The sequence below is a fragment of the Pseudonaja textilis genome, chromosome 4 (assembly GCF_049901715.1).
Source record: "Pseudonaja textilis isolate UNSWEBS1 chromosome 4, rPseTex1.2, whole genome shotgun sequence".
Lineage (NCBI taxonomy): Eukaryota > Metazoa > Chordata > Lepidosauria > Squamata > Elapidae > Pseudonaja > Pseudonaja textilis.
The window spans coordinates 52,270,621-52,282,636 of NC_141993.1; the positions used below are offsets into that span (position 1 = coordinate 52,270,621).

General features: G+C 36.8%; 2 protein-coding genes across 3 annotated transcripts in view; one reads left to right on the forward strand and one right to left on the reverse strand.

Moving 5' to 3' along the window:
• The window catches only part of LIMS2 (LIM zinc finger domain containing 2), a 33,169-nt gene that overhangs the window by 15,816 nt on the left and 5,337 nt on the right, over nt 1–12,016 (forward strand). For both annotated transcript variants that reach the window (XM_026701299.2, XM_087933003.1), the window contains 5 exons: nt 6,292–6,441; nt 6,865–7,015; nt 8,822–8,914; nt 10,903–10,951; nt 11,087–11,162. In XM_026701299.2, coding sequence (XP_026557084.1) covers nt 6,292–6,441; nt 6,865–7,015; nt 8,822–8,914; nt 10,903–10,951; nt 11,087–11,162 — 519 coding nt within the window. The remainder of the gene's footprint in view (nt 1–6,291; nt 6,442–6,864; nt 7,016–8,821; nt 8,915–10,902; nt 10,952–11,086; nt 11,163–12,016) is intronic.
• GPR17 (G protein-coupled receptor 17) lies at nt 4–5,324 on the reverse strand. Its single transcript, XM_087933005.1, has 2 exons — nt 4,816–5,324; nt 4–3,558 (listed from the first exon to the last, which is right to left on the reverse strand). The coding sequence occupies exon 2, from the start codon at nt 3,529–3,531 to the stop codon at nt 2,515–2,517; it is 1,017 nt and encodes a 338-aa protein (XP_087789131.1). The 5' UTR covers nt 3,532–3,558; nt 4,816–5,324; the 3' UTR covers nt 4–2,514.

The window sequence follows — 12,016 nt, forward strand, 5'->3', positions numbered from 1 at the left end:
ATAGATAGAACTCTGAACTTTATATGTTAAAATGTTAGCAGTTGATGATATATGCATAGAAACTAAATGTGAAGTTGAATGCATTGTATAAGCTAGTGATAAGTTATGGAAAGGAGGGTATATCTCCAAAAAGTCTGGAGATTGAATGTATTGGCGGCTATTCTCAAAATGGTAATTCTTTTAGACAAAATGCCAGAAAGTAGCTAAGCGCCTTTATAAATAAGTAATATTAAGATATATTAAGATACCAACAGTGTTGGTGGATAGACAGAATTTTGCACCAATATAAACAAAATTGCTTTATTCTCCTTTTAAATGTATTTCCAGTTACATAAGAAATATAACAGTTTTTAAATATACATTTTAAGTACAAATGTGAATATAAAGAAAGTAAAAGTAAAAAACAATAAATGCAAAAATCATTTTGAAAAAGGAAACAAAATAGAATAGCCTCAAAATACATGCAGCGACTTTCAGTTTTCTAGACTATTCTTAGCATTTATATTATTGGAAATTAAACATTTTATTTGTTTGTGAATTCTCTGAACCTATTTTTATGTGTTCTATTTCTTCTATCATATTGGCTAATAAAGTTTAGATTATAAAAATAATTTTTAGAAAAATTAAAGGCAGTCCTCGTGCTTTTCCTTTAGTAGATATTAGGTATTTGTGGTCACAGCATACTTCAATTCAGAAAACAGAATTGAAGTGCTAAAAGGCAAATGAGAGTAATTTACACTGTTTCAGCTAAGTATTTAGTTTGTATGTGCATATGTTCTAAACATACTGGAAAACATCAAAATGTATAAGATGCACCAGAGATAGTATTCAGCAGATTCTGACCAGTTCTGGAGAACCGGTAGCGGAAATTTTGAGTAGTTCAAAGAACCGGCAAATCCCACCTCTGACTGGAGATTTTACAGTCTTCTTCCCATGTCATGCCCACCAAGCCATGCCCACAGAACCGGTAGTAAAAAATTTTGAATCCCACCACTGAGATGCACAGTATAAAATTGACTAGGATCTGAAATGTAGCAATAGCAATAGCACTTAGAGTTATATACCCCTTTACAGTACTTTACAGCCCTCTCTAAGTGGTGTACAGAGTCAGCATATTGCCCCCAACAATCGGGGTCCTCATTTTACCAACCTCGGAAGGATGGAAGGCTGAGGCAACAGCCTGGTAAGATTTGAATTGCCAAATTGCAGGCGACCAGCAGTCAACAGAAGTAGCCTGCAGTACTACACTCTAACCACTGTGCCACCACGGCTCATGTAGAAAGATAATAAACATGATAATACAAACTTGTTATGATACAACTGCAGCAAAGTTATATTGGCAAGCACAGTTGCTCCATCTCCAGATCATCATTGTTCTAAGATACTATGATAGACTCGGTCTACATTAATTCGGGCTAAGTGCCCAGCTGGACTTACATCTTACATTATTAAAGTGAATTAATGATATGTAGCAAGCTCTCTAAGAATTCATTAACCATATTCAGTCATATTAAAAAATCTGCATCTAAAATAAATTGTGGTTTGTGTATTCACTGCTATTGAAAATGGTATCTACAGCCAAAGCTATAACTGAAAGGAACACTTTGTTTAAATGTGATGTTTGTAATTTATTCATCTTGAGGTGTAATAAAAAGCATCAGCAGCTTTTATATTCTTCTACAGCTATGGTGGGAGAGTTATAAAGTTTGTTTAAAACTAAACCCCATATTCATAAACATCTCAAAAATTTGCATTGTAGTTGTAAATATTGAACAGCTTTCGGGCTGAATTCCTGCCTGCCTTGTTTCATTGCATACTGTACAAAATAGGTTTGGACAGCTGCTGAATATTACTAAAACTTCTCTACTCACTGTTTGAATACTTTTAAATGGTAAATTCTTTCATCACCTATGAATATTTATTTTTTGAAGAATTTACCAAGCTTTTGTTCACTGAAATTCCAATCTATATCCAATGGAATTATTTGCTACTATTTGCTATGCAAAAATTATCACAAGATTCATAATTTCACACAACCTGATCTGATTCTTGAAATGGTTATGATAAGGTAAAGCTGCCTATAAATTATCTGTAGATCCAAAGAATGCTTATGAAAAATCTTATTGGCAATATTTCCACTGATAGTAACATTCAAAAGAGTATTCCAGAAAATCAAAATAATTATGCGTCCTGATAGTCTTTGTAACTATTATCTTTGTAATTACACACACACACACACTCACCCATCCAAAAAACCCTTAAAAATGCTAGGGAGAAGGCAAAAAAAGGGGAGATACTACCCATCCTGGCCAACAGAGAATAGCAGGGCTTTCAACATGGCATCATCTACCACCTCAGTACCTTTTCCCAGTTAGAATTACTGTATATGCTTTGTTTCCTTAACAATTAAGTATTAGACCTTGTGTTTTTGTAGAAAAGCAGTTCTGCTTTCTCAGAGATTAAATTGTGCTGGACAGCAAACTTTTGTTAAGGAAGTATTTTGTTTTCAGGTATTTACAGTTCAGACTTAGCACTTAAAGAGCTGTCGTTAGTTTTCCCATCATAACTTGAAGGTACTCTTGCAACTCTTTTGGGGCAAAACAAACCACACAAGGCCTCTTGAAACTTTTCAGCAACAAAAAAATACATGACAGGATCTAGGGCACCATTTAAGCTGGTGAGGCATGAAGTGATGCGATTGCCAAGTGCCAGAATCCTCTGCATTGCACAAGAAGTCTTCACACCATCGTAATTGAGGATATAAATGTAACGGTTGACATGATAAGGCACAAAGCAGACCAAGAAGATCGTTAGGACCATGATTATCATTTTGATGGCTTTTTCCTTTAAATGATTTTCAATGCGGTGCCCCTTCTTCAGGCTTCGTATGATCAGTAAATAGCAGGTTACTGTGGTAAAAAATGGAAAAGTGAATGCGACAGCCAGGGATACAAGAGCATGGCGTGATGCTTTCTCTCTGTAGAGTTGCAGGCAGACGGTGGTATTATTCATCTCAACTGTCTGCACACTGATCAAAAGAGGTGCCATAGCCACGGCAACGATAACCCACAGGAAGGCACAGGTCAAATGAGCATAGAGTGACCTGCGGAGTTTGAGAGACTTCACAGGATGCACGATAGCTAAGAAGCGATCTATGCTGATGCACATGAGGAAGTAGATGCTCGCATACATGTTGAGGTAGAAAAGAAATCCTGTGAGTCGGCATGGGAGCTCTCCAAATGGCCAGTGATTGCCTGAAAAGTGGTAGACCAACCGAGTTGGTAAAATGAGCACAAAAGACAGATCGGCTACAGCAAGATGCATCAGGAAAACATTGGCAGGGGTATCTGATTTTTGGTCCCGAATGAAGAGCCAGAGTGCCAAAACATTGCCCAAAAAGGCTAGGATGAAATCGAGGAGATAGAAAATAGCAAAAAGGATGTTTTCCATGGGACTCTCTTTGCCACATTGCTCTGAATTTGATAGGGAAATGTTGAATAACAGGTCTGAAGAGTCTGCTTGGCTGTTCATTCCTCACAATTGGTCTTCAGCGTGAGCCTGAAATACCAAATAAATAAACTTGGATGAAAATATTACAATACCAAGAAATCTGTGTTTTATTTTTTATTATATGAACTAGCAAAACTTGCTGTTAGTTTCCCTTGCTATTGGATGTTGATTAGGTTTTGTCTCATAACCCCCTCCCCAGACTTTTGAAAAAGCCACCTCCAGATAATTGGGATATTTTCTAGAATTAGACGCATAAACAAAAACATTATATATGGACACATGAATCCTGGCTATTCTTTTTATAAACTATGCATGAAAATTAGGTACACTTCTGGGAGAGGATGTTCTATTTTAAATTTTTTGTTAGCTGTATTTCAATTAATTGCCCTACTTGTCATAAGTCACAAGCTTAATTATCCCTATACATAATATGTTATGTTATGTTTTTATATATGTATGTATGTGTGCATATATGTATATAAGTGCCTTCACTTGAAGTTCCACAGAAGTCGTATATATTGTGCATTGCATGTACCATTTGCTTGATTCAAAGTGCTTTGTAGACAAATCTTTGTAAATAAAAGCATACAAATTCTGGAAAAGCTTCTGTTCCTATGGTTAATCTCATTCAAGTCTTTAGACATAATGAAAAGCATAGAAATTATATAAATGGAAAATTCAGCATTATTTGGATCTAGTATTACTTGGAATTTAAAACAGTTCGTACTAATTGCAAGTGTTAATTTTGCAACTAGACCATAGAGTGTTCCAGGTATTTAAAGAAAGATAAAATAAAGAATTTTTTCTACAGCAAAAAGATAGTATTACTTTATGTCTTAATGAAGCTTGAACCAACATTCCCAAATTCTAGGCATTCAGCAGATTGTCTTTTGTTTGTATTCAATTATCTAGTTTATTAAGAGAATCCTAGCTAATCATCTTAAAAATACATTAGAAATCACAGCTACTTCTATTTTCTTAGAACAGCAACACTTCTTCATTCTCCATTCATCCAAAGTTATACTCTTATGAGTATTATGAAAATTAAATAATAAACTTGTATCAATTTGTTATAATAGTGGGTAATTCATTTATAAATGTAATATTTAATCAGCAATCTTCCTCATATTATGGATACATCTAGTTATATCAAGTAGAACACCCAACTGTGTTCTTAACATTATAGACAGCACTTTTTGGACAGTAATAACAGAAACTGTTTATTTGGAAACCCCGATACAAGTTAGGAGATGCTGTATTTTCTAGGCTAATAAATGTTGTCTACTCTAATACCAAAGCTCTTACCTCTTGCAGTTTGTTTGCAGTCTGATCAAGTTGTGATAAAAACCTTTGAGCTCTTTATAACACCAGCAAATTTAGAGAAAAGAACACAGCTGTAAAAAGTTCCATCAGGGGTTGACTCTACGAAGTTCAGTGAAAAGGGAACTGCACTATATAGAGTTCTGCTAGGTGTGATAGTCCTTTATCATCTTGCTCACAGAAGAGGAGGGGAGATAACATGCCTGTTGTGAAAGACACTCTTAATTCCAGCTCAACTGTTGGAGGAGGGAGTTGCTAATTGTTATTGTATTTATGAATATTCCAGTGTTTTCCCTGCTCATTAAAGCCTCTCTCTTTGGACCTCTGCCTTTTACACTGTGCCTTTGGAGTCCTCTGCCTGCCTTAGAGGTCTTGGAGAGTATTGCAGAAGGGGAGGGGAAAACTAGTGCTGCAGACACAACAGGACATTTCAGAAAGGGATAATTCCATAATGGTGGGAATGCGAGTGAGGAGGACGGCTACCATAGTAACGGCTTTGTGATTCTAAGACCTCCCTTTGCTTTGCACTGGACAAGGATCTATAGGATAGTAGACGGGCTTCCAAATGAGCTGGGCTGCTAATGGTTTATCAGTGGAAAGGGCTGAAGGCCCCTTATTCAGTAAAATGGGAGGGCATTCTTCTGAGGACACTTGCAGTAGGGTCTCTATGTCTTGCCCTGTATAATTAGACTTCATTCCACAGAGAGGAATAAAATTGATGCCTTTATCCTGAGAGCAACACAGCTGCATACTCCCATTTATAAAGGGACGCTGTCTGCTTTCTTTCTGTGAACTGTAGCTCTTGTCTTAGTATCTTCAGCTTTGGGGAGGAAGAGCAGAGAAGACTTGTGAACCAAGTGTGCTAATAACATTCCTTTCCACTTATGCTGACTGGTCTTTCTATTGGGAACTTGTAAGAAACACAAGATCCACAGTGGCCTGGTAGAACTGAGATTTATTATTAGCTCCTTTCTATTGATAAGGACCTAGAGGCCAAATGACCTTGCTCAGATCTTTCAGGAAGCCTTGGAGACTGTATAGCATTAATTTGAGTTGCTTGGCTCTTTTCTAATTGGTATTTGCAGTTTTGTACAGTTCTATCAATCAGCAGCTTTTCATGTTATCTGTTCGTTCAGCCCTATAAATGAACAAATGGAGTATGTTCTATATAGGGGAACCTGCAAAATTAAATGTAAATGCATTTGTGTGTACTTATATGTTTGAAATTTCCTGACTTTTTTAGTAAATGCACAAAAATTCAATTTGCTGAAGAAAATAATGCTGTCATCTACTTAACCCAGTTCAGTGTTAACGTAATTCATGCAATCACAAGCTGTAAACATGGTTTATGAATTAATATTCTCATTAAGATTTAGAAGCTCTGAAGTCTAGCAAGCAGTTTGTAAATTACTGTTATTTCAATGATGTCTCTCAACATTTCTCTTTCCAACTGCACTTTAGACATCTTTGTCGGCCTTGCCACAATCGTGAAAAAGCCAAAGGCTTGGGCAAATACATTTGCCAGAAATGTCACTTGATAATTGATGAACAGCCTCTTATGTTCAGGAACGACTCCTACCATCCAGATCATTTCAGCTGCACCCACTGTGGGTATGTTGGCCACGTGTTAAGTAGTTATAAATTTCTCTTTACATAGTAAATTATTGAATTGAATCTCCTCTGAACATGAATCACCAAGCTATTTATAAAATATCCAGAGTACAAAATTAATTAGATAAACATTTACATTTTTGAGATTTAATGGACAATGGCTTAGTATTTCTGATTATTTCTGATTTCTAAAATACAAGTCATAAACCAAAATCTATTTAAAAGGGTTCTTCCAAAGTATGTGTAAGAATGAATAATGAGGCAAAGGAAGTCTAAGGAGTATATTTATGTTTAAGAATTTGTCCTTTTTTCATGTTTGGCAAGAAGTCAGGTGTCTGTTTTAGATTATGTAGTGACTGATACATAATTACTATTTGTGACAAATGTTGGTCCTGAAGTCTTAATTACTAATGTTGTGTATAGGAAGGAATTGACCGCTGATGCCAGGGAGCTGAAAGGAGAGCTCTACTGCCTGCCATGCCATGATAAGATGGGCATTCCAATCTGTGGGGCTTGTCGGCGGCCTATTGAGGGTCGAGTGGTCAATGCTCTAGGAAAACAGTGGCACGTTGAGGTGAGAGCTTCTCCAATTGCTGGAAATTAATTTTGCCCTTCCATTTTTGGTACAATGTGTTTTCCTATTTGATAAGCAGATATTGCCATTGTTCTTTGTATATAATGAAATCAATCTTTATTTTGCATTTAGCTACATTTGTAGCCTGTTTTGTCCCAAATATATAAATAATAAACAATGCATAAAACAATTATAGATGAAACTGTTTTCTGCCTTAAAATATAAATTTACTAACTAATGTATTAGGTCAGGAAAATTGTGTCCCTCCAAGTAGTGTTGAACTATGGTTCACAATTTGTGCATGATGCACGATTAAGGATAGGAGGAGGAGGAATTCAGAAACATCTGAAAGACCACTATGATTATTATCGTTGTTGTTGTTGCTGTTGTTCTTATTTTAAAACCTACTACTAAAATCTTATAATAAAAACTGAATAGTTTCCAACATTCCAAGATGGAATGGCTGTAATGAATCTCTCTTTGTCTTTTGAAAGATAAGAACTGTACAGCAAGTACAAATAAATACAAATGTTAATTTCAATAGGACAGAGAAAAAAATAACTCATCTTCATAAATTATACCAAGATATTTCGTAGCTTTATAGAGTATCAGATTAAAATGTGATTGAAAGGCAACTAGAATCCATGGAAATGCTGGAACATATGTACAATATGATTTAGTCATTGATACTACATTAGAAGACATTGTTCTAGACCAGTGATAGCTAACCTTTTCATTGTTACATGCCAAAAGTGCGCACCAGTTCTTGCGCTCGCATGTGTGCCTGCATCCATAATGCAATGCGCATGCGACCTTGCACCCTGTGGTTCTGCACATGCGCGCATGTCTCCCCTGCGTTCCCTACACTCCCACGCATGCACCCGATAATCGGCTGGCAGGAAGCACGCACGCATGTGCGGTGGTCCTGATCTGGGGCGATGACTCATGTGCCAGCAGAGATGGCTCTGCATGCCACTTCCGGCACGCGTGCCATAGGTTCGCCTTCACGATTCTAGACTGTAAGTTACTGGTTTGTACTCATATACTGCTTTAAATGATATAGTTCAAATTTTATGGTATATTTCATGAATATATCCGAGTTGTTTTTAATATTTTAAGATAATTTTATGATTATTCTGTTTTGATATGTTTGATATCAAGGTATTTCATCTTGGTAGTGTAGAACCTAGTGTAGAAATATTACTAAATTTAAAAAAAAAGTGTCTAAAGAAAAGACAGTATTCCCAGCTTATAACCAATAGATATTTACCTAGGACTGCTGTGGTAACAATGACTCAAAAGGTGCAATTGTGAACATGTTTTGAAGCACTAGAATTCAAGCCCAGCACAAATATGTGTCATTGATAATGTTTGTTTCGCATGAAATTTGACTTTCCACCACTAATCCTGTGAAATGAAGGTAACATAGGATTCTGGAGTGAAACCCAACATATTTTATTGCAGATTTTGATTCTGGAATATATCATTCCCATTTCTTCTTGGCTATTTGGTACAATTTAGAAGTCTGTATGCAGTAGCATAAAAATGAAATATAGTCAAAGGTGGTACTTTCTTAAGACCATTGTTTCTAGTTCAGCATTATTTGAAAGCATCAAGACTTCCACAACAACATCCCTTGAAGGAGGTGACTATATACAAAACAATGAAATAATATGAGCTTGATATCTCTAGTTTTGCTTTTTTCCCCCCATACAAAAGTCCTTGGGTATATAATTCGTTATGCTTGTCCTAACAACTCTTTTGACAAAAGGCCCTTTGACATAACATGTCCTTTTTGCTTTTTAGCACTTTGTTTGTGCCAAATGTGAGAAGCCATTCCTGGGACACCGGCATTATGAGAAAAAGGGTCTGGCTTACTGTGAGACTCATTACAATCAGGTAAAGTTTACTGTCCTTGATAAGATACTTTATTTCTCTTTTTTCTTTTCTTTTCTTTTTTCTTTTCTTTTTTTTTTTTTGATGGGGGAACAAGGCATGTTTTCTATAAGGTACAAATTTTGATTTTTAAAAAAGATAAATTTTGAAAATATAATAGACCTACTAGTCTTAATAAGCATTTAATGTCTAGGAATACTTTGCACTTGGGACAGAAATGCAAATCAAATTGCCTCTAAGTTGGCTAACTATAAATAGCCATTCATAAGTATGGAGCGGAATGAAGGGCAGGAAAAAGAGAAGTCAGTGCCAAGAGTTTCCTAGGTAGAATTTACTAGAAGAAAACATCATGTCTTGCAGTGGGAAATAAGGCATAATTTATTGTTTGCTGCAAGCTAGACTGCTGAAAGAAATAGATTAGTTTTCACTATGCTGTGCTTCCTTATAAAGAAACAAAAAGGTGCTTTAAAAACAACAAAAGTTTCCACAGCTTTCTCAAAGGAAACTGATTAGTAGCACTGCTGATCAGCCACAAGAGAATCTGTAGTTTGGGGAAATTCTCTAGGAATCTCTCATTGCTCTATTGCAGTGATGGGATTCAAAAAAAATTTCTACCGGTTCTGTGGGCGTGGCTTGGTGGGCATGGCCTGGTGGGTGTGGCTTGGTGGGCATGGCACGGGAAGGATACTGCAAAATCCCATTCCCTCCCCACCCCACTAACCTTACTTCCAGCTCCGTTCTCAAAAGAAAACCCAGTTGATCAGCTGGGACTCAGGAGGCAGAGAATAGATGGGGGTGGGGCCAATCAGAGGTGGTAATTGCCAGTTCTCTGAACTACTCAACATTTCTGCTACCGGTTCTCCAGAACTGGTCAGAACCTGCTGAGTGCCATCTCTGGCTCTATGGGGCACCTCTGCACTGGGAGCCCAGGGTCTCAAAAAGGTCTGCTTTCTTTTTGAAAAGGGCACATTGAGTTCTCTTTCCTCTCACTTCACATTGTGCAAATTCTTCAGGACTGTATTTCAGATTAGGGATTGGAGTTGAGGGAAATCTTGCGTTGTTACGATTTCATTTTTCATTGCCTAGACTAGAGCATATAATAGGCTTTTACTGCACATCAGAGCTGCTCTCTTTTCTTTCCTCTGCAATACATTGATTTTAGTGGGACAAATAAACATTCTAAGTATTTAGTGTTCGGGAGGGTCAACCTAAAGTTATTTTAAATATTTGATTAAATTAAAAATATAGCCTGTCAAACTGATGGAATACTTTCCAATTATTATTATCAAGCACTTATCACCAATTGAAGGAGCCTTCCCATGTGGCCAAGGGGCCATTAACTATAGAATGTATAATTGCTTAGGTTAATCTCAGATCCTCTCAAAGATTCTCTAAAACAAGGGTCTCCAACCTTTGCCATTTTAAGCCTGGAGGACTTTAACTCCCAGAATTCCCCAGCCAGCTTTGCTGGGGAATTCTGGGAGTTGAAGTTCTCCAGGCTTAAAGTTGCCATGGTTGGAGAGAGAAAACGTTTCTGCTCTAAAAGAGAGAAACAATATAACAAGTTAGATGAGTTCTTCCAAAGCAACAAGTACAATCCTTATTAATTTTTAGGTTTAAACTGGAAAAAATAATCTGAAAGATTAAAAGGAAAACCTTTGAAGGAAAACCCTTCAAGCATGCAAATAAACTCTCCTTCCTTCATCAGGTCCTCATCTTATCTGTTACGGATAGATAAAATCAGGGCAACAGTTTTCAACTTCAAAAAATACAGTTAAATAAAGCAAAAGATTTTGCTCTGATTCTGTACTTTAAAACAGTTTTTAGGAATTAAAACTTGATTCTTGTCAGTTCTGAAAGAAAAGATGTGAAGGGGGTGAAATTCAGAGCAATAAGATCACACTTCTAGGGGCACCAATGAATAAACTGTAAGGATTGAAACATTCCTTCCTTTCAATGAAAATTATTGCTTTTGTTCTTTTTTTATGCAGCTCTTTGGAGACGTCTGCTACAACTGCAGCCATGTGATCGAGGGGGATGGTAAGCTGGAGACTCTCAATACACCCATTGCAGCTCTGCATGCACAATTTTCAATGATTCTTTTCAAATACGTCTGCTGAATTTGTAACAACGCGATAGTGTGATAACATCCTATTCTTTACTATTTCTCACTAGTGGTATCTGCTCTCAACAAAGCTTGGTGTGTTAACTGCTTCTCCTGTTCCACCTGCAACATCAAGCTCACCTTGAAGTAAGTGGCCAGCAAAGAATATCTCAGAAGGGATTGAAACAAAACAGTAATGTCTTTATATGTGGTCCCAGCACACCTGGACTACTGTATTGGGTGCTGGTATAACAGAACTGAGCATCTCAAATGCTTGGCAGGCTTGGATAATTTCTCAGCTTATGGGATGCTTTAGCTTGGAACAGAGGCTAATAGAGTAAAGTCATTTATGCCATGAAGAAAGTGAAGAGGTAGATGTTTTATTACCCTCCCTTCCTCAAAAGGTTAGGACCACCCAGTGAAGTTGCCTGAAAGATTTAGAACAGGCAAAGGAAAGCTATTCTTTATATGACTAACCTGCACAATGTATTACTGCTAGACCTGGTGATAGCTACTATCTCAAAGGACTTTAAAAAGGAATGGATAAATCTAGAGAGGACCTACACATCAAGGGCTTTTAGTATTCAGTTGTACCTCTGATTTGAAATCAGCCTCCCTCCAAAGTCTAGTTGCAGGAATAATAGCAGAAACAGGTATGTTTCCACCTCTACTTGCAGTCATCAAGATGATCTGGTTGATCACCAAGTAAAACCAAAACCCAGCAGACTTATTCTTCTTGTGGGCCCAAAGGAGAAATGACAAGGATTGCCACAATAACATGGCTGAAATAATTGGCTGACACTTGGTTATCTATCAAGGACCCATTCCAACAGCAAGGGAGAAAATATGTTTAATTAGAAAAACTCTTATATGAGGAGGTTTACCTGGATAAGGCCAAAAATAGAAGTCAATGAATTTTTTTAAAAAATGTATAAGAATTACAGTATTAGGTTCATCCTTCATAGTGAAGGGTTCGTCTACTGCTTTTGAGAGTTTAGAAT